We start from the raw sequence: 27,124 nt of genomic DNA, 5'->3' as shown, positions 1-27,124 counted from the left end.
ATGCCAAATGACCCTTTATTTTCACATTGTTCATAATTATGCCAAATGACCGTTATGCCAAATGGCTGTTATGCCAAATGTCCTTTATGCCAAATGGCGTTATGCCAAATGACCTTATGCCAAATGGCTTTATGCCAAATGACCCAGACCCGGTGAAGATGCATCGGAGCCAAACCCTGAATTTTCAACCAGACAATCCTTTGTACTGAAAATTTAACTCACTTGTCACTCGCTGGTGGTCACCAGTGATTTAAATTTTCAGCACAAACGGTTGTCTGGTTCTCTAGATTTGTGTTCTTGAAAATTCGTGTTTTGGCTTCGATGCATCTTCAACTTAATACCTTAAGAACTCAATTTTTAACAGTTCCAGGCTGGTAGCAAGTGGATTTCAAAGCAAGTCTCTTGATAGATTTCAAAAGTTTCTATTTTGATCATAATAAATTTTTGAATTCACCCCTTGGCTTCAATTCGAAAACTATATCCTTACTATTGTAGTTGAGTGCTTGAAACTGGTAGAAAAAATACTTAAGAATTACGTAGAACTTTAAGAACTTCTGGTTGATTATTTGAGAACACCGAGAGTATTTGTTTGAACATTTGGATTATTTTTAAAATAAATTAATATTAGTTATGAAATCTAAATACTTTTGAAAGAATATTTGAAAACTCTTCATGTATGTATGTGAATTATTAATTTTACCAAAATACTTTTAGATCATGGATGGGCGCTAAAAACTGAGAATGTTAGTCAGTTATTTGAAATATTATTAATCATACAAAATTATTGATGAATGTATGGGACTTCTAAGTGAATGCTTAAGCTTACTGGGAAATTCTCTCCTTCGATTTGACTACCTGCCAAAAAGCTTCTTTTTTATCTAAACTAAGTAAAGTACAGTGGGGTAAGTGGATCATTCGTCAATATTAAGCATAAATAGGTACTTGAATATGTTGAATGTTTTCGCACCATTGCTTCGTTTTAGGTTATATTCATACTTCCACACTGATACTATTGCAAAACTAGTACTACACGTACACTAACACAAGCAAACTTGTTAGCTGCAAAAATTAATTTATTTGAAAATTGTTTTCCATCAATCGAAAATCCATTGTATCAGCATTTTTTTTTTTGTCTAGAGTGCTTCCAAATTCACCCCGGTGCCCTAGGAGAATCGCTAGTGACCACCTAGGCACCGGAGGACGAGAAACACATTTCTGCAAAAAAAACGACCCAAATTTTTTTTTCTCGTCTAGAGTGCTTCCAAATTCACCCCGGTGCCCTAGGAGAATCGCAAGTGACCACCTAGGCACCGGAGGACGAGAAACACATTTCTGCAAAAAAAAAACGACCCAAATTTTTTTTCTCGTCTAGAGTGCTTCCAAATTCACCCCGGTGCCCTAGGAGAATCGCTAGTGACCACCTAGGCACCGGAGGACGAGAAACACATTTCTGCAAAAAAAACGACCTAAATTTTTTTTTTCTCGTCTAGAGTGCTTCCAAATTCACCCCGGTGCCCTAGGAGAATCGCTAGTGACCACCTAGGCACCGGAGGACGAGAAACACATTTCTGCAAAAAAAACGACCCAATTTTTTTTTCTCGTCTAGAGTGCTTCCAAATTCACCCCGGTGCCCTAGGAGAATCGCTAGTGACCACCTAGGCACCGGAGGACGAGAAACACATTTCTGCAAAAAAAACGACCCAAATTTTTTTTTCTCGTCTAGAGTGCTTCCAAATTCACCCCGGTGCCCTAGGAGAATCGCTAGTGACCACCTAGGCACCGGAGGACGAGAAACACATTTCTGCAAAAAAAAACGACCCAATTTTTTTTTTTCTCGTCTAGAGTGCTTCCAAATTCACCCCGGTGCCTTAGGAGAATCGCTAGTGACCACCTAGGCACCGGAGGACGAGAAACACATTTCTGCAAAAAAAACGACCTAAATTTTTTTTTCTCGTCTAGAGTGCTTCCAAATTCACCCCGGTGCCCTAGGAGAATCGCTAGTGACCACCTAGGCACCGGAGGACGAGAAACACATTTCTGCAAAAAAAACGACCCAATTTTTTTTTCTCGTCTAGAGTGCTTCCAAATTCACCCCGGTGCCCTAGGAGAATCGCTAGTGACCACCTAGGCACCGGAGGACGAGAAACACATTTCTGCAAAAAAAACGACCCAAATTTTTTTTTCTCGTCTAGAGTGCTTCCAAATTCACCCCGGTGCCCTAGGAGAATCGCTAGTGACCACCTAGGCACCGGAGGACGAGAAACACATTTCTGCAAAAAAAAACGACCCAATTTTTTTTTTTCTCGTCTAGAGTGCTTCCAAATTCACCCCGGTGCCTTAGGAGAATCGCTAGTGACCACCTAGGCACCGGAGGACGAGAAACACATTTCTGCAAAAAAAACGACCTAAATTTTTTTTTCTCGTCTAGAGTGCTTCCAAATTCACCCCGGTGCCCTAGGAGAATCGCTAGTGACCACCTAGGCACCGGAGGACGAGAAACACATTTCTGCAAAAAAAACGACCCAATTTTTTTTTTCTCGTCTAGAGTGCTTCCAAATTCACCCCGGTGCCTTAGGAGAATCGCTAGTGACCACCTAGGCACCGGAGGACGAGAAACACATTTCTGCAAAAAAAACGACCTAAATTTTTTTTTCTCGTCTAGAGTGCTTCCAAATTCACCCCGGTGCCCTAGGAGAATCGCTAGTGACCACCTAGGCACCGGAGGACGAGAAACACATTTCTGCAAAAAAAACGACCTAAATTTTTTTTTTCTCGTCTAGAGTGCTTCCAAATTCACCCCGGTGCCTTAGGAGAATCGCTAGTGACCACCTAGGCACCGGAGGACGAGAAACACATTTCTGCAAAAAAAACGACCCAATTTTTTTTTTCTCGTCTAGAGTGCTTCCAAATTCACCCCGGTGCCCTAGGAGAATCGCTAGTGACCACCTAGGCACCGGAGGACGAGAAACACATTTCTGCAAAAAAAACGACCCAAATTTTTTTTTCTCGTCTAGAGTGCTTCCAAATTCACCCCGGTGCCTTAGGAGAATCGCTAGTGACCACCTAGGCACCGGAGGACGAGAAACACATTTCTGCAAAAAAAACGATCCAATTTTTTTTTTCTCGTCTAGAGTGCTTCCAAATTCACCCCGGTGCCCTAGGAGAATCGCTAGTGACCACCTAGGCACCGGAGGACGAGAAACACATTTCTGCAAAAAAAACGACCCAAATTTTTTTTTCTCGTCTAGAGTGCTTCCAAATTCACCCCGGTGCCTTAGGAGAATCGCTAGTGACCACCTAGGCACCGGAGGACGAGAAACACATTTCTGCAAAAAAAACGACCCAATTTTTTTTTTCTCGTCTAGAGTGCTTCCAAATTCACCCCGGTGCCTTAGGAGAATCGCTAGTGACCACCTAGGCACCGGAGGACGAGAAACACATTTCTGCAAAAAAAACGACCCAATTTTTTTTTTCTCGTCTAGAGTGCTTCCAAATTCACCCCGGTGCCTTAGGAGAATCGCTAGTGACCACCTAGGCACCGGAGGACGAGAAACACATTTCTGCAAAAAAAACGACCCAAATTTTTTTTTCTCGTCTAGAGTGCTTCCAAATTCACCCCGGTGCCTTAGGAGAATCGCTAGTGACCACCTAGGCACCGGAGGACGAGAAACACATTTCTGCAAAAAAAACGACCTAAATTTTTTTTTCTCGTCTAGAGTGCTTCCAAATTCACCCCGGTGCCCTAGGAGAATCGCTAGTGACCACCTAGGCACCGGAGGACGAGAAACACATTTCTGCAAAAAAAACGACCCAAATTTTTTTTTCTCGTCTAGAGTGCTTCCAAATTCACCCCGGTGCCTTAGGAGAATCGCTAGTGACCACCTAGGCACCGGAGGACGAGAAACACATTTCTGCAAAAAAAACGACCCAATTTTTTTTTTCTCGTCTAGAGTGCTTCCAAATTCACCCCGGTGCCCTAGGAGAATCGCTAGTGACCACCTAGGCACCGGAGGACGAGAAACACATTTCTGCAAAAAAAACGACCCAAATTTTTTTTTCTCGTCTAGAGTGCTTCCAAATTCACCCCGGTGCCTTAGGAGAATCGCTAGTGACCACCTAGGCACCGGAGGACGAGAAACACATTTCTGCAAAAAAAACGACCCAATTTTTTTTTTCTCGTCTAGAGTGCTTCCAAATTCACCCCGGTGCCCTAGGAGAATCGCTAGTGACCACCTAGGCACCGGAGGACGAGAAACACATTTCTGCAAAAAAAACGATCCAATTTTTTTTTTCTCGTCTAGAGTGCTTCCAAATTCACCCCGGTGCCCTAGGAGAATCGCTAGTGACCACCTAGGCACCGGAGGACGAGAAACACATTTCTGCAAAAAAAACGACCCAAATTTTTTTTTCTCGTCTAGAGTGCTTCCAAATTCACCCCGGTGCCTTAGGAGAATCGCTAGTGACCACCTAGGCACCGGAGGACGAGAAACACATTTCTGCAAAAAAACGACCTAAATTTTTTTTTCTCGTCTAGAGTGCTTCCAAATTCACCCCGGTGCCCTAGGAGAATCGCTAGTGACCACCTAGGCACCGGAGGACGAGAAACACATTTCTGCAAAAAAAACGACCCAAATTTTTTTTTCTCGTCTAGAGTGCTTCCAAATTCACCCCGGTGCCTTAGGAGAATCGCTAGTGACCACCTAGGCACCGGAGGACGAGAAACACATTTCTGCAAAAAAAACGACCCAATTTTTTTTTTCTCGTCTAGAGTGCTTCCAAATTCACCCCGGTGCCCTAGGAGAATCGCTAGTGACCACCTAGGCACCGGAGGACGAGAAACACATTTCTGCAAAAAAAACGATCCAATTTTTTTTTTCTCGTCTAGAGTGCTTCCAAATTCACCCCGGTGCCCTAGGAGAATCGCTAGTGACCACCTAGGCACCGGAGGACGAGAAACACATTTCTGCAAAAAAAACGACCCAAATTTTTTTTTCTCGTCTAGAGTGCTTCCAAATTCACCCCGGTGCCTTAGGAGAATCGCTAGTGACCACCTAGGCACCGGAGGACGAGAAACACATTTCTGCAAAAAAAACGACCTAAATTTTTTTTCTCGTCTAGAGTGCTTCCAAATTCACCCCGGTGCCTTAGGAGAATCGCTAGTGACCACCTAGGCACCGGAGGACGAGAAACACATTTCTGCAAAAAAACGACCTAAATTTTTTTTTCTCGTCTAGAGTGCTTCCAAATTCACCCCGGTGCCCTAGGAGAATCGCTAGTGACCACCTAGGCACCGGAGGACGAGAAACACATTTCTGCAAAAAAAAACGACCCAAATTTTTTTTTCTCGTCTAGAGTGCTTCCAAATTCACCCCGGTGCCTTAGGAGAATCGCTAGTGACCACCTAGGCACCGGAGGACGAGAAACACATTTCTGCAAAAAAAACGACCCAATTTTTTTTTTTCTCGTCTAGAGTGCTTCCAAATTCACCCCGGTGCCCTAGGAGAATCGCTAGTGACCACCTAGGCACCGGAGGACGAGAAACACATTTCTGCAAAAAAAACGACCCAAATTTTTTTTTCTCGTCTAGAGTGCTTCCAAATTCACCCCGGTGCCTTAGGAGAATCGCTAGTGACCACCTAGGCACCGGAGGACGAGAAACACATTTCTGCAAAAAAAACGATCCAATTTTTTTTTTCTCGTCTAGAGTGCTTCCAAATTCACCCCGGTGCCCTAGGAGAATCGCTAGTGACCACCTAGGCACCGGAGGACGAGAAACACATTTCTGCAAAAAAAACGACCCAAATTTTTTTTTCTCGTCTAGAGTGCTTCCAAATTCACCCCGGTGCCTTAGGAGAATCGCTAGTGACCACCTAGGCACCGGAGGACGAGAAACACATTTCTGCAAAAAAAACGACCCAATTTTTTTTTTCTCGTCTAGAGTGCTTCCAAATTCACCCCGGTGCCCTAGGAGAATCGCTAGTGACCACCTAGGCACCGGAGGACGAGAAACACATTTCTGCAAAAAAAACGACCCAAATTTTTTTTTCTCGTCTAGAGTGCTTCCAAATTCACCCCGGTGCCTTAGGAGAATCGCTAGTGACCACCTAGGCACCGGAGGACGAGAAACACATTTCTGCAAAAAAAACGACCCAATTTTTTTTTCTCGTCTAGAGTGCTTCCAAATTCACCCCGGTGCCCTAGGAGAATCGCTAGTGACCACCTAGGCACCGGAGGACGAGAAACACATTTCTGCAAAAAAAACGACCCAAATTTTTTTTTCTCGTCTAGAGTGCTTCCAAATTCACCCCGGTGCCTTAGGAGAATCGCTAGTGACCACCTAGGCACCGGAGGACGAGAAACACATTTCTGCAAAAAAACGACCTAAATTTTTTTTTCTCGTCTAGAGTGCTTCCAAATTCACCCCGGTGCCCTAGGAGAATCGCTAGTGACCACCTAGGCACCGGAGGACGAGAAACACATTTCTGCAAAAAAAAACGACCCAAATTTTTTTTTCTCGTCTAGAGTGCTTCCAAATTCACCCCGGTGCCTTAGGAGAATCGCTAGTGACCACCTAGGCACCGGAGGACGAGAAACACATTTCTGCAAAAAAAACGACCCAATTTTTTTTTTCTCGTCTAGAGTGCTTCCAAATTCACCCCGGTGCCCTAGGAGAATCGCTAGTGACCACCTAGGCACCGGAGGACGAGAAACACATTTCTGCAAAAAAAACGACCCAAATTTTTTTTTCTCGTCTAGAGTGCTTCCAAATTCACCCCGGTGCCTTAGGAGAATCGCTAGTGACCACCTAGGCACCGGAGGACGAGAAACACATTTCTGCAAAAAAAACGACCCAAATTTTTTTTTCTCGTCTAGAGTGCTTCCAAATTCACCCCGGTGCCCTAGGAGAATCGCTAGTGACCACCTAGGCACCGGAGGACGAGAAACACATTTCTGCAAAAAAAAACGACCCAATTTTTTTTTCTCGTCTAGAGTGCTTCCAAATTCACCCCGGTGCCCTAGGAGAATCGCTAGTGACCACCTAGGCACCGGAGGACGAGAAACACATTTCTGCAAAAAAAACGACCCAAATTTTTTTTTCTCGTCTAGAGTGCTTCCAAATTCACCCCGGTGCCCTAGGAGAATCGCTAGTGACCACCTAGGCACCGGAGGACGAGAAACACATTTCTGCAAAAAAAAACGACCCAATTTTTTTTTTCTCGTCTAGAGTGCTTCCAAATTCACCCCGGTGCCTTAGGAGAATCGCTAGTGACCACCTAGGCACCGGAGGACGAGAAACACATTTCTGCAAAAAAAACGACCCAATTTTTATTTCTCGTCTAGAGTGCTTCCAAATTCACCCCGGTGCCCTAGGAGAATCGCTAGTGACCACCTAGGCACCGGAGGACGAGAAACACATTTCTGCAAAAAGAACGACCCAAATTTTTTTTCGCGTTCGGTGAAACTTAACCCATATTTGGGTCGACTGAAATTAGCGTGTTGTTTATAAACAATATTTTTGATGCGGCCGCCTTCGGCGACCGGATTTGACAGTAGCGTCGCGACGCCGCATCCAAAACAGTTCACGGCCTCACTAACACCAATGAAGCATCATATCCGTATACGAAAACGATAAGTGCGGCAGAAACCGACTCGGGCCGGCTGCGCCGGCCCCCATTTTCGCCCTCAATGCATGATGTGAAATTTTTGTTTTAAACATAACCTTTTGTTTAATATATAACCTTAACAAAGGACCAACAAAAAAAATATCCAGGTTTCCTGTGGAAAAGGGGAAATATCCAGGTCTTACTCCAAGAATTCTACTTTACACATTAAAAAGGGTGTAACTTCAAAACTGGCCCTACGATTTTTTTAAATTTTGCCCAGACATGCAGCTTAGCTATAGAAATCGACTGGTGAGCACAGATTTGATGGAGATGTTTTTCTGATAATAACGCTCAGGGGAGCACCGTGGGGGTAGATTTTGCGGATTTTCTCTTTTCGAATGTTTTGCGAGAAACAAAATCACATTTTTGTTGCGCATCATCGACAAAAATGTCGTGTGACATTCGAAGAAAGAAAAAACATCGCCAAACCAAACGTCACTTATTTTGAGATCTGTCAGAAAGCTCGCGACGCGAGAAAGTTTTCGCATCGTCTTCGTCGGCATCACAGAGCAAAAGCATTCGCGAGTCGAAAAAGTGGTCCGCTTTCTCCGCGATTTGGTTCCGGCTTTTGAATTATTATAGCTCCGCTGCCCAGCCTAGGACTCCAAGATGGCATCCAGCACCGAAGATTTCTACCTGCGGTATTACGTCGGCCACAAGGGTAAATTTGGGCACGAATTTCTCGAGTTCGAGTTCCGCCCGGATGGCAAACTGCGGTACGCCAACAACTCCAACTACAAAAACGACACCATGATCCGGAAGGAGGCGTACGTGCACCAGTCGGTGATGGAGGAACTGAAGCGAATCATCGTGGACTCGGAAATCATGCAGGAGGACGACTCGCTGTGGCCCCCGCCGGATCGCGTTGGACGACAGGTATTTTGAAAGAGGCAGAGAGTGCGGTTATGTGTGCACGGTGCTCTACCAGACTGTTATTATCAGAAAAAAAACTTTCAGGGCTGGTAGCAGGTCTCTTTTTAGAAACTTGATCTCTTGCTTTAAGGTCAATTTTCAATGGAAATTCTTTAAGTCTTTTCCTTAGCCAAAATGATCTTCAAGATCACTAGGGGAAAAGCGCCAAGTTTCGACCCAGCGCTAGTTTTCGACCCATCCATACGATTTTGGAAAATCCGAAAATGGGCACCTAATTCTTGTAGCTATAATTACAGTTTTTATACTACTGTTACAAAAGAGGTTCGTTATTATGGCAATGTAAAAACCATATTAAAATAAGATTGTCGCCACTTATTTCTACTCAGTGAATCTACTAGTCATTTTCCTCAGAGTAATATTCCCTACGTCGTGTATGATAACGATGTGTCTAGCTAGCTAATAGTAAGAGTGGCTACGGATCATTCTCGTTAGCAAAATGCATACTGACTGTTGCCAATAGTATTAATGTCCACTTAGATAGATTATTTATTTGAAATGGGCATCAATGTTATCAACGACGCCCGAATGTCGAACGAATGTCCGTTGGATCACAGTCTAGAAAGATTCGCGAATCAGGCGAAACTTACAAAATGTACACAATTGAAGAAAATATAGCGTTGAAATTGTAGCTCGATTGTCTATTCACTGCACTTGAACTTTTCCCCTATTGATAATTTAACTATTCAAAAAAAGCAAATTTGTAGAAGACGAAACTTCACCTCATGCCAAACCACACACTTTATTGATTACGCCTGTGTTTTTGTTTATCAAAGTGATGGGTGCATCTGAAATCTAAATCAAAACACGGCGAGAGTAAACGGCGACACTGCAAACAAAAAATAAACAAGGCGTACATGGCGGGCTTAATTGAAACCAGAATGTAAACACGGCGCAAAAGTAATAGGCGACACTGAAAATAATATCGATTACAGGCTCATAACATTGGGCGATACTGGCATTCTTGAGTGCGTTTAAGGCGAAACCTTATAATATTACGAAATAGCTAGGAAAATTGAAGGAGATGTGTGTGGTATTGATGAGAATTTTGAAACTAGGTTTATGAAATGTGTATTAAAGTGAAATAGTTAAAGTTGGAGTATATTTTCTCCAATTGGGATTAAAAATTGCACATGAGAATTTCATTGATTATTTTCTCATTGTCAGATAGGCCCTTATCGTGAATCCCTCTCGAAGTGTGTGGTTTTGCATGAGGTGAAGTTTCGTCTTCTACAAATTTGCGTTTTTCGAATAGTTAAATTATCGATAGGGGAAAAGTTCAAGTGCAGTGAATAGACAATCAAGCTACAATTTCAACGCTATATTTTCTTAAATTGTGTACATTTTGTCAGCTTCGCGAATTTTTCTAGAATTGTAAATACATATTATCATTCGTATGAAAAAAAATCAATGTTATCATTGATGAATAGGCAAAAACATTCGAGTTTTATTTATTTTAAGTCTGAACCACAGTATTTCAGTCCACTTTATAGCATAAACACCAAATTTGAGGATAAAGGCCCCCACAAGGCTGTGGACCCGGGGCCCCTACATCTGTAAATTCGGCCACGCCTGTATCTGTATTACTGGAAGTATCAGCCTTGGATTCCCTAGGTGTATTGCTAAACGAATTTCTGATAGAATCTTAGGAAGAATCACCAAAAGAATTCCAGCACCGACTTTTGCCGCGACTCTAGTAAATCTTCTAAAGATTCCTACGGAATTTCTCTCCCTAAAATATCCAAAGATTTATTCCAGATGTTGGAACGTTTTCGCATGGACTTTCGGAGTTCTATGAAGCACGCTATCTTTAGGGTTAAGCGAGCTCAAAGCTATTTTATTAATTAATTATTTACTAATTTTATTATTAGCTTTAAGCGATAGAATTCAATTGAGTAGACTTACATTTGGTCTCCTTGTCCTAATCTCGGTGTCAGTAGAAGCAATCAGGATTTGGTTCTGGGAGGGGTTTTGTAAACTTCCCAAGAAACCAATAGTTTGGATTGTACTTAAGCAGTGCACTCCAAAGATCACTTTTAGTACAAATCTAGTTTCAGTGAAACTTTTTCGCTTATTAATAGAATAATATGGATATTAACGGAACTTAATTCTCGATAGAGTAATTCGTGAACTTGTCATTAAACAGAAAGTTCAGAACAAGTTTGAATGGAACTTCTTACTTACTTGAAGGTTTGAAGGCAACTTAAACGAACTTTATGTAAACCCCTCCCCTTGGTTATGCGACCTTGCCGCGATGGGAGGGCATAATCCATTAGCCCATATGATGGAAACCAGAGGCGTAACCTGTAGTGGTGGTATCACATTTTGGCATTTTTTGCTTAAAGCCGCGTCATAATTCATATGGCATAGACGCAATAATATCTCGGATGTGATCCAACGGACATTCTGCGTCATTGATAGAATTGATGCCCATTTCAAATAATTAATCTATTCGAAGTGGACATTAATACTATTGGTGACGTTCAGTTTGCCTTTTGCTAACCAGAATGATCCGTAGCCACTAGAGTGGTTCAAAAAATCGTTTTTGCTCCACACCGCTCATTCGATTCTAGATCAAATTCTGAGTGTCCTCCCAAAGTTTGAGCCCATTTGGATGAAAACTGAGACTGCACAAGCCCTTTGAAGTTTATATGGAAATTACTATGGGAAACGCAAGCAATTCATTCAATCGGTCATAGTGTTTGCCCATGTACTCTTGGGGATTAGTACTACGTTGATACTGTGAGATATAAAAAGCAGCTACAACTTTGCTGAAGACCGTTTTTAAATCGGACGCCCCAGTAATTAGTTATTGATTTTCGAGTGAGTTGTAAAACTTTGGCTATAATTATTGGGCTGTTCTGCAGGCATCACTGGATATATGCAGTAAAACATAGTAGCCATGATTTGTGCGTGCTATCTTTCGCGCCAGATGCAATGTTGCCTGTTCAGAAGTTAAATGAGCACTGCTGAAGAATTTGTGACTGGATATAAAACAATAACTAATTACTGAGGCGTCCGATTTGAAAACGGTTTTCGGCAAAGTTGTAGCTGATAAATGTATCTCACAGTATCGACGTGGCTCTTATCTCCAAGAGCACATGGGCAAACACTATGACTGATTGAATGAATTGCTTGCGTTTCCCATAGTAATTCCCATATAAACTTTAAAGGGCTTGTGCAGTCTCAGTTTTCATCCAAATGAGCTCAAACTTTGGGAGGACACTCAGAATCCGATCTAGAATCGAATGAGCGGTGTGGAGCAAAAACGATTTTTTTAACCACTCTAGTAGCCACTCTTACTATTAGCTAGCTAGATACATCGTTATCATATACGACGTAGGAAATACTTAGGAACTCTTAGGAAAATTACTAGTAGATTCACAGAGTAGAAATAAGTGGCGACAATCTTATTTCAATATGGTTTTACATTGCCATAATAAGAAATACCTCTTTTGTAACAGCGGTATAAATAATCTAATTCCAGATTCATTTTCGCAAAATTTACAAGTAGAAAGTAGGCGTTGTGAAGCATTGCACAGGGTGACCAGCGCACCGGGAAATCGGGAAAACCGGGAAAAATCCGGGAATTTAAAATCACCGGGAGAAAACCTGGAAATATACGGGAATTTCAATGACCACCGGGAAAATTGCACATATCAGATATTATTCCAACCAACACAATCCCTATAAAATTATTTAGTGAGTTTTTACTATAGCTTAAACATTCGAATCTCAAGCTTGTCAATAAAGTCAAGAGATAGTATATGGGAACAGAATCTTGCTACAAATATTGTCAATTTGAACTGATTTGATCAATATTCTGAAAAAAGTATAAACGACGACTTTCTCTAATTAATTAGATAAAAAGATAAATCCTTTCAATGTTGAAAAATCTTGCGCATAATGTTTTTTTTTCATAACGTTTCTTAAAGTATTTCATGTTACAAAATACAATATTTGGATGCCATCAACTGCATTTCTCTAAGCAAGCTTGCAAATCGTGATGCTCTTATTAATTACATTTTCAACTTTCTATGAATCTTAGCTAAAAATCCCTCCACTTAATACTTCTATTTTTTTATTGCTTAAGGTATGTTTTTGGCATTCTTATGATAATATTATTTCAAAAAATTTTCGAAATCAATTTATGGGAAAGTTTACCTAACTTTTTAAAAACATTTTTGTTGCAGGCTTACTATTTTCTTCTGATGTTATAGAATTGCTATTGCCTTTTGATCGGGAAATGTATGACAATTGATAAAATTGCTTTAAAGTCTACCAAGACTGTGTCCGTTCACAATTAAAACTATGATTCATTCTAAGATTGGCGTTAAATATCGTTCAAGTTCAGACTGGAATTTAGCAGAAAAGGTTGGGCCCACAAAATTATAGAGCTCCGCAAAAAAAATCCATAGAACGCTAATAGAAATGCTTTGCTGCCAAAAACTCGTACCTACTTGAAGTCGTTTGAAATGGTAAAAAGTAGCGTATAATTGAACCGGGAATATTTTTGAAATACCGGGAAAAAACCGGGAGAAAACCGGGAATTTGATATTGACTTTTCACTGGCCACCCTGATTGCATTTGCCACCGAAAAGTGAATCTTGTAGGAGACTGTAATAGGAGCCTAAGATAACTTTACTCTTCAATATTCACTATAAAAATGACTGGAAAGTAAGACGCTGAAATTAACTTGAACTACTACTAAACAGCCTAATTTTGTTAAGACTTGACGATCAATCTACTCCACTACTATTTCAAACAAATTCTGATGGAGCTGCTGATTTTTACAATGCTTTCTTTTCAAAGAAGCAAGGGAATATGGGTACTTTTCAAAAACTACCACGTCACAATACTAATAAAAAAGCAGTGTTCATGTGGGCGCCATTTCCTAGTCCGTCTGAGTATTGGTCCTGGTAGAGGGGAAACTTGGCAAAAGCCAGACCGAGGGTTCAGCCTTGACAAGTTAAGCTGTCAGGCAGCTCCAACTGAATACCATACAAAAAAAAACTACAGAACGTGCTGATAAATAAAGAAACACTATTGACTGTTTAACGAGAAACTTGCGACGATCGACGCGCCACCAAAATTCATATAACGGTGGGTATCAGAACCAAGTTGGAGGTGATGATTTCGCATTTTGGAGGTTAACATCACCTCCAAACACTAGCGATTTTGCGGCGGGATGTTGTCGTTTGATCACGAATACTCAAAGCTTTAAAAGCTATTATCATGGTTAAATCATGGAACTTCTTTGAAAAAAAGGTTGCCAAATAACGTAATATTATTTATATGTTCACTTCGGATAGCCGATTAAAAGGAAGACGTTGATTGAAAAGTTACAATATAAGAGAACTCATATTGGAAATGTTGCAGTTATGATGTTGTCGAATCATATCAACAAACATAACTGAACAGAAGATAATTCAAGTAACAAAAATATTGTTTTTTTTGTTTACATGTTACTTATGTCAGTGTTCATCGAGACGCCTTAACAAATGTTAAAGGTAATAGAAATCGTGAATATAACTGTTAGTTTTTGAATTTATTGTTCAAAAAGATGTGGAGCAAGTGAAAAGTTTGGAGACGTTTTTTAAAAAGTTTTTCTGTACTTTTGTCTTCAATTTTACATAAAAATAAATTTCAGCATACTGCTTATATTTGATGGGAGTCAAGCTAAGAAATATACACGACCTCATTCGTTTTAATTTAAAGTCTCTAGGATTTGAAGAATCCCAACTATGTGAAATTCATTACCCACTTGCCCCACGGTACCTTACGTAATTTGTGGACGCCGCCTAAGGCCACAAGTCGGCCATTGTGACGATCATCTTTGCATTCCGAGATGTTCCACCTAAAGGTCGCACGGGACGTCATCATAATCATCCTATCCATTTGAAGAAGCAAATCTAAAGAATCACTCCATATATCGATGCGAAAAATTAATCACTAGAATTCTATAATGTAGTGCACAACCCATTCCATTTTTTTATGCCGTTTGGTATAGTAGCTGTTTGGCATAATGCCATTTGGCATAACGGTTGTTTGGCATGATCGCCCTTTGGCATAATTGTGAAGAACATTGAATTTGATCAAATTACTTCCATTAAGCAAAGAGATGTGGGTAAACAGCTCACGATCTTACATTACGTTGTCAGTTATTGATAGGATATACTTCTAATCTTCATTTTTCAAAGAAACCAATATCCAATAAAACTCTTTTGGAATTGCATCATACATGACCATTGTGTCCGTAATATTATAGCGCATTTTTAACAAAAATGTATCCTACGCCTTAGTTATTTTATGTCATTTTTTTCATGGTATTTTATGACGCATCTTATGGTCCCGCATATTACTGTACCACTGCAGTATTTTCCTTTTTCAAATTATGCCAAACGACTATTATGCCAAACAACTGTTATGCCAAACGGCATTATGCCAAACAGGATAGACCCCATTAATCTTATTAAAAAAATGCTTTTGCTTGTTGCGCCGCCAAAATAGCGTCACTAAAATTTGTATGTGGATTCTTATTCAAAGCTCCGCCTAGAGTTTACAAATAACTAAAACAATCAACCTTGAACCATTTTTTGATTGTATATTCGTTGGGACTATAGATAGTCTGTTGATGTAAATCTAAATAAATGTGTAAATAAATATAAGTCTTCGGAAAGCATGGTAAGGAAAAAAAGTTTATCTGATATGGACTTATACCATCAAAAAGGTGCATCTTAGAAACGGGCCCTACTATTATAAAAAAAACTACTCACACGCAAACAAATTTTGTTGTATAGTCTACTGAATCAATGGTAGAATTAAGAACTGCACCAACCATTTTCAACCGACTACAAAAATTTGTTAAATTTACTATAATCTGGTCAAAATCACTGAGCAGTGCAGTAAATTTGACTATGTCCATAGTGGCATCCACTACAAAGCATTGTATTTCAATCCGTGACACCCACCGTACAACACAATGGGGTCAAAAGTATGATGCTAAACTTCTCAAATCAAAAATGTTTCTAATGAAAAAAACTACAACTCTGGTTAAATCAACAGAAGAAATTTTCTCGTGTAGTGATGTTGACTATGTTTTGGTAGAGTTAACAGATTAATGTAGTCGGTTGAAAATCGTTGGTGCAGTTCTTAATTTTACCATGGATTCAGTAGTTTCTACAATAAAATTCATTTCAGTGTAGACATGCAGCTTATGCACCCCACAGACGCTCAGACGGTTTGACCAACATTTACTCCGCCCCCCAGGTTGATGCTCATGTTTGTGCTATGTTTGATCGTGTGTGATGCTGCTTGACGAACCAATTTGGCAGTTTGTGAAACCAATTTGACGGTTGACGAATCGGTCGGTCAAAATCAAACGAGTTTGATTTTGCTCAAACAACCGGTGGGCGGAGCCAAATGTTCGACGAACCGATCGTACCGTCTGTAGGGATGTTGCACAAACACCGACGTCATCATGTCAAATTGAAGCTTCGACGTCCCATGAACTGCCGATGCAGATCAATGTGATGGATTTTACTAAGGTGGCGCAGATGATTGATGCGTGCCACTGGTTCTCTCTTTTGTTCTCCTGCTGTTCTTATGCAGCGCAAACAGTGACGTCACTATTTGCGCTGCATAAGAACAGCGGGAGAATGAAAGAGAGAACTAGTGGCACGCATCAATCATCTGCGCCACCTTAGTAAAATCCATCACATTGGATGCAGATGGGTGGAAAGTCAAAATGCGTGAACACGGTGCTCCCCTGACCGTTATTATCAGAAAAAAATCTCCATTAAATCTGTGCTCACTAGTCGTTTTCTATAACTAAGCTGCATGTCTGGGCAAAATTTAAAAAAAATCGTAGGGCCCGTTTTGATGCTACGCCCTTTTGATTGTTTAAGTCCACAATTTCAAAGGCAATTTGAAATATTTAAATGGGGTTTCATTCACCGTGATTATCAGAATAAATATATTGCTATAATTTGAATCAAAGTTGGTTTATATAGTTATTTGTAACTTATGGGCGAAGTTTTGAATGAGAAAACCCACAAAATTTGGAGTTTTGCCCTTTTGGATGTGTAATCATTAAAAACACTAATGTGAAATAGAATTATCAGGCATTCTAATATCGTTAATCATGTTCAAATGTTTTCAATGACACATTGTGCTTATACGCTGCCAAAGTGTTTCAGAATTAGCTGATTTTACTTAGGCTCAAGTGCAATAAGGCATTACGGAGCCAATTTCACTATGTAACCAAATTAGTTTTTGTAGCACAAAATTCTTGCTAGTTTGGCGAACCCATGTACTTACGATTTAGATTAGTTTTCATGCAAATCATTGGATTATAAAAAACAAATGTACATCGTATTTTTTCTCGATAGAGTTTAGTATTTGGTTTATATTTTCATAATCGGAATGTTTAAAAATATTCCATCGGTGAAATTTTGATTTATTCCACTTTTTAGCCATTTTTCATACTAAATCCCATGAAAATCACGTTTTCGACGCATTTCAGCCCATACAAAATGTATGGGAAAAATTTCACCGATAGAATATTTTAAAACCATCCGATTATGAAAATATAGACCAAATACTGATCTCTAACAAGAAAAAATCCGATGTACATTCGATTTTTATAATCGTCTCTCATGAGATTCTATCAAGAGTTCCTACAGGGATTCCATCAGTGATTCCTCTGAGAATCAGGAGTTCTTCTTCTTGGCGTTATGTCCTTACTGGGACAGAGCCTGCTTCTCAGCTTAGAGTTCAATGGGCTTTTTCACAGTTTTTAACTGAGAGCTTTCTTTGCCAAAGTTGCCATTTTCGCATTCATATATCGTGTGGCAGGTACGATGATACTCTATGCCCAGGGAAGTCAAGGAAATTTCCATTACAAAAAGATCCTGGACCGACCGGAAATTTAAGCCAGAAACCTTCAGTAAGGTTTTCCTTTGTAGCCGCGGACTCTAATCACTCGGCTTAGGAAGACCTCTAGAATCAGGAGTTATTCTAAGGAATTAAACACGTTTTCATCCAGCATTCTAAAGATTCAATCATAAATTTCACGAAGGTTTCATTCAGCAGTTCCTTCAGGGTTTTTATCACGACTAGCTCTAGGGATTCCATCGGAAGTTCCTCTCCGGATTCCATCAGAAGTTCATCTAGGAATCCCATCAAGAATTCTTGTGGGGGTTTCATTATATGTTCGTCTAGGGATTCCATCAGGGATTCTTCAGAGATTCCATCTGAAATTCCTCCAGATATTCGATCAGGTGTTCTTTCAGGGATTGCACCTGGAACTCAACTGGGGATTTCATCAGAAGTTTCTCCTGGGATTCTATCAGGAGATATTTCAGAGATTCCACCTGTAATTCCTCCATGGACTCTGTCCGTCGTTGCTCTAGGGATTCCATCAGGAGTTCTTCTCGGGTTTTTAACAGAAATTCCTCCATAGATTCCATTCAGAGCTCCTTCAAGAATATCTTAACAAATTCTTCCAAGGATTCCTTCAGGAGTTCCTCCAGGGATTTCATCAGGAGCTTCTGTAGGGATTCTATCGAGAGTACCTTTAGGGCTTCTGGAGATTTCATCAGCAGTTCCTCCAAGAATTTTATCACGAGTTCCTTCTGAAATTTCACTCGGAATTCTTCAAGAGATTAAATCAGATGTTCCGCGAGGAATCCCATCAATGTTTCTTCTAGAAATATTATCAGGAGTTCTATCCGGAAACATATCAGGAATTCTTCCAGGGATTGTATCAGGAGTATCTTCAATGATTAGGAGTTCCTTCAAGAATATCTATAGATAGGAATTCTTCCAAGGATTCCATCAGGAGTTCCTATAGGGATACTATCCGGAATACCTATAGGTCTTCCATTAGGGTTCTTCTGAGGATTGCATCAGGAGTTCCTCCAGAGTTCTTTCAGAGATTCCACCAGAATTGCCTCCAAAGATTCAATCAGGATTTCCTCCAGAGATCATATCAGGAATTCCTTGAGGAATTTCATCAGGACTCCTTCTAGGGATCATAAGGAATTCTTCTAGGAATTCTTACAGGAGTTCCATCAGAAATTCCTTTAGGGATTCCATCAGGAGTTCCTTCAGCGATAGCAAATGGAACTTCTCCAGGGATTCCATCAGCAATACCTCTAGCAATTCCATTAGAAGTTTCTCCAGCAGTTCCTTCAGAGATTCCACCTGGAATACCTTCCAGAGATTCTATCAGGGGTTTCTCTAGAGATTCCATCACTAGTTATTCTATGAATTTCATCAGAAATTCCTCCATTGATTCCATCAGGAGCTCCTTCAACAATATATTTAGGATTTTCTCCAAGGATTTCATCAGGAGTTCCTACAGGGATGCCATAATGAGTTTCTTCTGAGATTTCACCCGAAATTCCTCAAGAGATTCTATCAGGAGTTCCTCTAAATACCCTCCAACAATATCTTTATATTCCTCCAAGGATTCCACCAGGAGTTCCTCCAGGGATTCTATCAGGAATTCCAATAGGGATTATATTAGAAGTACCTTCAGGGCTACCATTAGAGTTCTTCTGAGGATTTCATCAGGAGTTTCTCCAGAAACTCCACCAAGAGTTCTTTCAGAGTTTCCAGCTATCATTTCTTCCGAGATTTTATTAGGGCTTCCCCCAGAGTTTATATCAGGAGGTCACCTAAGAATTCCATCAGGATCTTCTAGGGATATCATAAGGAATTTCTCTAGGCATTCTATCAGGAGTTCCATCAGGAATTTTATCAGGAATTCCTCCAGGGATTTCATCAGGAGTTCCTATAGTGATTCCATAGGGAATTCTTCAAGGGATTTCATCAGGAGTTCCTCCAATGATTTCACCTGGAGTTCCTGCAAGAATATCTTTAGGAATTACTAGGGTTCCATCAGGAATTCCTTCAGGAATCATCATTAAATTCTTCAGAAATTTTAACAGGAGTTCCCTTAGAGATTCCGTCAGAGTTCCTCTAAAGATTGTATCAGAAGTTTCTTCAGAGATTTCACCTGGATCCTCGAGGGATTACATCAGAAGTTTCTTCTAGGGATAACATCAGGATCTCTTCTGGGAATTACATCAGGAGTTCTTCTGGGGATTTCAAGAAACTCTTCAGCATTTTCTTCAGACATTCCACGTGGAATTCCTTCTGGTATTCTATCAAGAGTTTCTATAGGGATTCCATCAGGAGTTCCCCTGAGTCTTTCAATAGGAGTTCCCAAGGATTTCCATCAGGAGTTCTTCTAAGGATTTTATCAGGAGTTCCAATAGGGATTCAATTAGGAATTCCTACAAGGCGAAACAACAGAAGTCGTTTTTGGCATTTCATCACGAAGTCCCAAGGGATTCCATAAGGAGTTCTAAGGCTTTATCAGGAGTTCCTCTAGGGCAGCGGTTTTCAGATCGTGCTCGAGCACTTGGTGCTCCGCGAAGTCATAGCAGGTGCTCCGCGACAAATTTGAAAATGCTTTGAAATATCTCAAGTTTTTGCTCTAAAATATGCTTTTAAAATCAAACCAAGCCATACATAGAATTTTGATTCACATTTTGTTTTTGAAACGTTAAAAGTATTCTGTCGGCGAATGTTTGATCATACATTTTGTATACGACAGTTCTTGATGATGATGATGATTTGGTTCTACCATCTATTGTAGCAAGGCATCTGCCTATAGCACTGGAATAATCTGAAAAGCGATTTGATCAAGATTGTGCTGTTGTTCGTAAGCAGTCAGTCTCCTGTATGAAGGGCCAAAAAAGGATGTGCGGACCCGCAAGCAGAGACACTTGCACGAAACCCGCGGCAGGGGAAAAGAATCTCCTTCCAGAAGAATGTTTTCACGAACAATTTTACAATCAAGCCCTCGATTGACAGAATACTCCCAATAGATGGGGTCGAAGAGCCCGTCCTCAATCCACGATATGTTAACAACAGGGAGGAGGCAGTCCCAAGCTCCCTGTCTAAGTCGCTTCATTCGGGTGCCCTGGTGGTCCCTCCCAACCCAGTTATATATGATATAAAAAGATAAATAAATACAATATAAATTAGAACAATCTCACCAAGTTAGTTGGAATCCCATGCAGATTTGTAACACTTGATGAACTGGATGAACTCTCCGATGATCAATGATGGTTTGATTTTTCTTAAGGTTTCCAATTTACACTATATGCTATACTGCACTCGCGAAACATTTCATTAATGATTGTGTTTACTTCACGCAAAATTTAATAAGATTGAGATTTCTTACGCGCCATACAATATTTTTTTTTATTTTCATACAGAAAATGGTCACAAAAATGTGTTACGTAAATAATGGACAGTCCCTTAATCGTAGGAAATGTAGATCTAAAACTGCAAAATATTAATTTTGCATTTATTTTCTTCCGGATATCCTGTAATGTAGTTACGACCCACGCGATTCAACAAGGCGTCACAATGTCACATATATGCTTATATGCAAATCACACGATGAACGCCTCACGCCCCACTTGACGCGCCGCGTTACTATGTCGTCGGCCTACAGCTTTAGGTTGCTCCACTTCTAACACCACATTTCTTCGTTGTCATGACAACATAATGCTTGATGTGCTAAGTTTCACGCACACACACTTACTGATCCGAAGTACCCATTGCTTCCAGAAAATTCGATTCGACCCTCCCGGGGTCCATAATAGGATTGTTTACAAATTTGACGTTGCGTATTATGGACCCTCCATTTGATTCCCATGTAATCCGGCTCGCTGCCGACGAGCCTATTATGGACCCACCTGGAAATGCGTATTATGGACCCTCTTGTGTGGTTTCATTGACAAAACTGTTCAAATATCTGTATTTATGCATCTCAAACCAAATATTTTGCCTGAAACTGCTGACTAACAATGTAATTGAAGTTCCCCCGGTGGATTTTCTTAGGAATAAAGTTGCTTTGAGTGTTAATTTTATGTTTTTCTGTAGGGGGTCCATAATACGCAAAGGGTCCATAACCGGCATCGACTCCCTAATTTGTGAACCCCTTAGTAACCAAATGTTTTTTTTTCGTACTAACTGCTTTAGTTTTGGGCTCTGTATCTCAACTTCTGGTATTCCTAATTGGCTGAAATTTGGATGACGAACTACAAATAACCTAAAATTTAGTCTGCAGTGAAATTATTACAATGCGGCATTTTTCAATTAGTTCCAGAGGGTTGTTCGAAGACAAAATAAGTAATCGAACGATTTTTTTTTTAATTCAATTCAATTGGTTTGCTCGGCGAAGTCATTCACTTTAGAAAGTTATGCAAATTTACAGAACACACCAGACACCCGCAAAATACCGTTTGTGCGTTCTTCTTCTTCTTGGCATTAACGTCCTCACTGGGACAGAGCCTGCTTTTCAGCTTAGTGTTCTCATGAACACTTCCACAGTTATTACTGAGAGCTTTCTTTGTCGAAATTGCCATTTTGGCATTCGTTATATCGTGTGGCAAGTACGATTATACTCTATGCCCAGGGAAGTCAAGGAAATTTTCATTACGAAAAGATCCTGGACCGACCGGGAATTGAACCCAGACACCTTCAGCATGGCTTTGCTTTGTAGCCGCGGACTCTAACCACTCGTCTGTGGAAGGCCCCGTTTGTGAGTTAAATAAAACAAATAACTCGATAACTTACTTTGTATTCGAACAACTCTCTGATACTCATTGGAAAATGACTACATTGTAATGAATTCACAAAAATTCAGGTTATTTGTAGTTCGCCATCCATTCCATCAGAAGTTCTGTCAGGGATTCTATCAGGAATTCTTCTGATGGTTCCTTCAGAAATCCCTCTAGGGTTATTCTGGGTTGATTTATTATGAATTCTTTTCGAAATTTATTAGGAGATACTACCCAAACTTCTAGAGAATACTTTAAGAGATTCATCCAAGAACTCTTCAAGGTAGTCCTCCTGGAATTCCTTAAGGGATTCCTCCCGGAATTAGTCAAGCGATACTTCCCGAAATTCCTCAAGGAATTCCTTCAGCAAAATCAACGATTCTCGAAGATTATCAGGATTTCATCCAGGGATTTTATCAGAAATTTCTTATAAGTATTGATTTCTGGAAAAAAATCCATGGAGATATATCTTGCTATATAAATTCTTGGATTAATCAATAGATTGATTCCTAGAGAGTTTCCTGGAGAGATTTCTTAGTATATTTCTGGAAGAACTTTGAAAGCAATCCCTGAAGGAATTTCTGAATGATTCTCTAAGGTAATTCCTGGTAGATTCCTTGGAAAAAATCTTTCAAGAAATACTGGATGGAATTGATGGATAAATTCCTTTAGGAATCCTCGGAGAAATTTATATTAGATTATTGAAGTAATTCCTGCAGAAATCTCAAAACGAATGCCTCGTAGGGTCCCTTCAGAGATATAAGAAAAATCTTTGGAGGAATACCGAAGGATAACCTGGGGGATCCTCTTAAAAAATTACAAGTGGAATCTCTAAAGGAATTCCCGCTGATCAAGTTTTGATTATTTTTTTTTTGCAGTATTTGTCCTGAAATCTTTGAAGGCTTTCTGATGGAATTCTTGGAAGAATTGTTGGTGGAATCCCTGGAGGAAAGAGACCCGTCATGATTTCTGAGTTTTGCCGGAATATTTCGTAACGAATTATAACTGGAATTCCTCTTAAATATTTATTTCTTCCGGTACTTAAATGTTGAAAGTTCTACTCTTCCTTACTGCAATTTTTGCCAGAAAATCGCGAAAAGCTTCTCCCTCACAGCCACAGCATTCGAAAAAATAACAATCACATATTCACTAGACTCTCGGCAAGTCCTAAAACATGCGAAGAAATATCGTGTTGCTGCAACCAACCTTCACAGTCGGTCAAACGGTTGTATCAACATAAGTCGGTTTGACTAACTTGGAGGCGGAGTCAATGTTGGTCAAACCGTCTGAGCGTCTGTGGGCTGCATTAGCCATAGAAAACGACAGGTGATCACAGATTTAATGGAGGTGTTTTTTTTCTGATAATAACAATCTGGGAAGCACCGTGGTGTGCGAATATAAGAATTTTCTCTAATGCATTCACACGGCTTTCAGGAGTTGGAGATTGTCATCGGGGACGAACACATCTCGTTTACCACCTCCAAAACAGGCTCACTGGTGGACGTCAACCAATCCAAGGACCCGGAAGGACTGCGTTGCTTCTACTACCTGGTGCAGGATCTGAAGTGTTTGGTGTTCTCGTTGATTGGTCTGCACTTCAAGATTAAGCCTATCTAGGAAGCAAACCGGGGACGTGGTGGACAGTACGGAACCAATCATCAATTCAGAATAATTTACTTTTCTACTAAAATAGTGTCTAATTTAATAACTTTCCAAACGTGTGTAAGAATAATAACGATACACAAAAAGTCTTAACAAGTTCAAACATCGCCTCTATCTTTTTATTACACGAAGCTAGTCCCAATCTTCGTCGTTGCTCTCGCTGGCGCTGGCTTCCAGCTTCGGTGGCGGGGGAGGAATCAGGGCCGAGAGGCGATCGATTACGTTTCCTGGTTCCTGGTTTTCCCGAGCTCCGGAGATTCCCTTGCGTCGCATCTGTAGTTTGTTGTGTAGATCGTCGATGAAGTTCTGCGGATTTGCTTTCGAGGGTTTGCTCTGGAATATACAATAAAGAAACGCTGCGTCATTTATGGACGGCCCCTTTTGTCAATGGATTGTATAACATTTTGGTTAGTAACAGAGTCTATGAATGAAAAGTTGCATGAATAGTGAAACCAAATCTACCTATCGAGCAGACCAGCAAAACAGCAACGCTAGTGAAAGAGCGGAAGACGCTATTGAATAGCGGCTATTCGGTTTAGTGCTAGAGGGATTATACCATTTTGGGATGTACCGTTTCGCGGTTTGTAGAAGGAAAAACCGTTAAATCTAAGTATAGCTTTGGCTCTTAAAGAATATCTTTTATTTAACTCTTACCGAATCGGTCCTTCCCTCCTTTGTGTCGCTGTGTCTCAGATTGGCTTTCTCCACTCCGCCCGCCTTCCGGATGGCTTCCATCAGATTGAAATGAGCATCGCCAGCTGCTGCCGGCTTTGTGTCCTTCTTAACCGGATTCCCATCGTTTTCGTCGGCTTTCCTGCCGCCGCTGTTTGCCAAAATTTCCGCCGGAGGTGGAGGGGGTGGTGGCGGCGGAGGGGGAGGGGGTTGAGCATTGATCATTACATTTGGGGCTGGAGCGGCGATTGGTGGCATTGGGGGAGCATTTGTCGGTACCGGTGATGCGACACTTGCCACCGTCGAAACCGTTTCCTTTGCTTCCATCGCGGACAATTCTCCCAATTCCGGCAACTGGTCAGCTATGGCAGCCAGTTGAAGCGACGGAGCGATCAGCGTATTATTTCCCTCGTACTGAATATTGCTAACAATTCCGGGCAAATCCGGCAGATCCACCGGAACGTCGATCTTGGGAGCTTCGTTCAATACCGGCGTGTAGAAAATGTCCTGCCCTTTCTTTCGGGACCGGTTCCGAATGATCGGAGACGAAGCCGACAGAATCCGTTCTTCTCGAATCCTCCCCGGAGTTTTCCTCCCGGATCCTCTGGATTTGTCCTCCGCTCCTTTGTACTCCTCCGCATACTGATTACTGTTGAACAGCAGTACCGAATCTAAGAACTGAACCTCCCTCGGCCCCTTTTGATTGGCCCTGGTCTCGTCAAACTCGTAAATCCGGTGCCGTTCCGAGGAGCTCTTCACGTGATAGAACTCAATCTTCTCCTGGTACGAGTGGCTTGGCACGTAGGACTTCTCTCGCAAGTTCCCCACCTCCTCCGCCTCACGCATACGGATTCCATTGGCACCGGTGAAGGTCGGTAGCACCTTGGTGTCCAGATCTGCTCCCGGATAACGGCACGGTGAATAAATAACTATCGCTTCCCTCGTTTCCTTCAGTTTGGCCACCTGATCGTTCACCTTCTCTATGCGGGCATTAAGCTTATGGAGGCGCTCACGATTGGACTCAATCCGACGGTTTACCTTCCCGAATACGTCCTCAATGACCTCGTTGAGGAATTCGAACGCATTGATGGCCTGCAGGATGGTTTCCTCGTGACGGAGATCCGGATCGATCGTTGGAATGTTGTAGCAGTGCATTCTGGTTTTGGTGGTGGGTTCTACTGAATCCTTATCATGTTTCTCAGAAAACACTTTTTTGGTTTCTTGTTTCGACAATAACTAATAAATACAATAAAAATTTAACTGAATCACTCGAAATTTCACCGTAATCATCACTGAAATTTTACGTGAAACTTCTCAAATTTCTTATCACTGGCTTGACATAAACATGTATTGTTTACTGGGGAGGATAAAGAGCGGTGATACATTCCGGAGAAAGTATGCGACAAAAGCGAGTCGCGCGACTTTGAAAAAAACATCGCATATTCGGGTCGATCCGGCAAATCGGAGAAATCAGAATAACCAAAAAATAAGTTCTTTTTACTCAAATTTGGGTAAACTGCATTAAGTTTTCACCCACGGATGGGTCGTTTTGCCCCTCTCGCAACAGCAATGTTGTCAAAAACAGAGAGAGACGCACCGACCCATATCATGGTTAAGAACTTGCAGCAGACCAGAATCGAACCGAGGGTCTGGCGATTGTCAAGCGCAAACGCTAGCTGCTCGGCTATCGATGCGGTTGGATTGAGAGGGAACAAAACGCAAACAAAAAGCGTTCATGATAGCTCAATCGTGGTTGGAATAGTAAATTTAAAAACACGTTTATGGTTCCCATTACTGCAACGCTTGTTTCAGTGTATACACGGTGGTTTGCGAATACCCTTTTATGGGTAAAAAATACCTATTATCGAATAGCAATCATATCTGTCATAAAATGGGGGAATTTCACAATCATGAAGAGGGTAAAAAATACTCTTCCTTTTAACTCGCATTCAGTGTAAAAACGGGTAAAATTATACTCTTTAATTAGTTTAATTAGTTAATACAGTCAACTCTCCCTAACTCGATATTGAAGGGACCATCGAGTTAGGGAGGTATCGAGATACAGAACACAAAACCAGTGCAACTGCGATCCAAGGGACCATCGAGTTAGCCATGAAAACCAACTTTTGCTATGGTTCTCTAACTCGATATCGAGATACGGAATATCGAGTAAGGGAGAGTTAACTGTAGTTTAATAGTTGGAATAGAGCTCAGTGACATTTGAACACACTTAGACTAGCATACGCTCGTCATACACACTTTGTTTTTGTTTTCCTCAAAGAAACTTGTACACGCTTTCCAGACTCATCAAAATGCATATGGAAATATTACCCAATTTGAAAAAATTACACCCGGTTTCTGGGTGTTTTTTGAGACTGAGTGCATATTGTTTTCCTCTAAGGTTCACAACTACATCTACACTAGGGCACCCATACCATTGGGCGTGATAACCACTATAGAAAAATCAATCCTGCGCGACCATCATCAGTTGGCGGAAGAGTCACTTGTGGATCAACGACTCTAATAAATCTAATAATATCATTCTCCAGG

The 27,124-nt window shown here is 40.9% G+C and overlaps 2 protein-coding genes across 2 annotated transcripts; one reads left to right on the top strand and one right to left on the bottom strand.

Annotated features, from left to right (window-relative positions):
• Window positions 1-8,111: 8,111 nt before the first annotated feature.
• On the top strand, window positions 8,112-24,005 carry LOC5574943 (protein mago nashi). Its single transcript, XM_001655359.2, has 2 exons — window positions 8,112-8,540; window positions 23,675-24,005. The coding sequence occupies exons 1-2, from the start codon at window positions 8,274-8,276 to the stop codon at window positions 23,855-23,857; spliced, it is 450 nt and encodes a 149-aa protein (XP_001655409.1). The 5' UTR covers window positions 8,112-8,273; the 3' UTR covers window positions 23,858-24,005.
• On the bottom strand, window positions 23,913-25,929 carry LOC5573349 (WASH complex subunit 1). Its single transcript, XM_001660781.2, has 2 exons — window positions 24,557-25,929; window positions 23,913-24,235 (listed from the first exon to the last, which is right to left on the bottom strand). The coding sequence occupies exons 1-2, from the start codon at window positions 25,727-25,729 to the stop codon at window positions 24,035-24,037; spliced, it is 1,374 nt and encodes a 457-aa protein (XP_001660831.2). The 5' UTR covers window positions 25,730-25,929; the 3' UTR covers window positions 23,913-24,034.
• Between the last annotated feature and the right edge of the window lie 1,195 nt (window positions 25,930-27,124).

This window comes from Aedes aegypti, chromosome 3 (genome assembly GCF_002204515.2).
Source record: "Aedes aegypti strain LVP_AGWG chromosome 3, AaegL5.0 Primary Assembly, whole genome shotgun sequence".
Taxonomy (NCBI): domain Eukaryota; kingdom Metazoa; phylum Arthropoda; class Insecta; order Diptera; family Culicidae; genus Aedes; species Aedes aegypti.
The sequence above is the reverse complement of the archived record's forward strand: the minus strand, read 5'-3'. Positions and strand labels throughout refer to the sequence as shown.

Excerpts from the sequence above, each read along its gene's own strand:
- LOC5574943 (XM_001655359.2), top strand. The coding sequence starts at position 8,274 with ATGGCATCCAGCACCGAAGATTTCTACCTGCGGTATTACGTCGGCCAC. Across the intron at positions 8,541-23,674 it reads CGGATCGCGTTGGACGACAG|GAGTTGGAGATTGTCATCGG; the intron begins GTATTTTGAAAG and ends CACGGCTTTCAG.
- LOC5573349 (XM_001660781.2), bottom strand. The coding sequence starts at position 25,729 with ATGCACTGCTACAACATTCCAACGATCGATCCGGATCTCCGTCACGAG. Across the intron at positions 24,236-24,556 it reads AGGAGGGAAGGACCGATTCG|AGCAAACCCTCGAAAGCAAA; the intron begins GTAAGAGTTAAA and ends TGTATATTCCAG.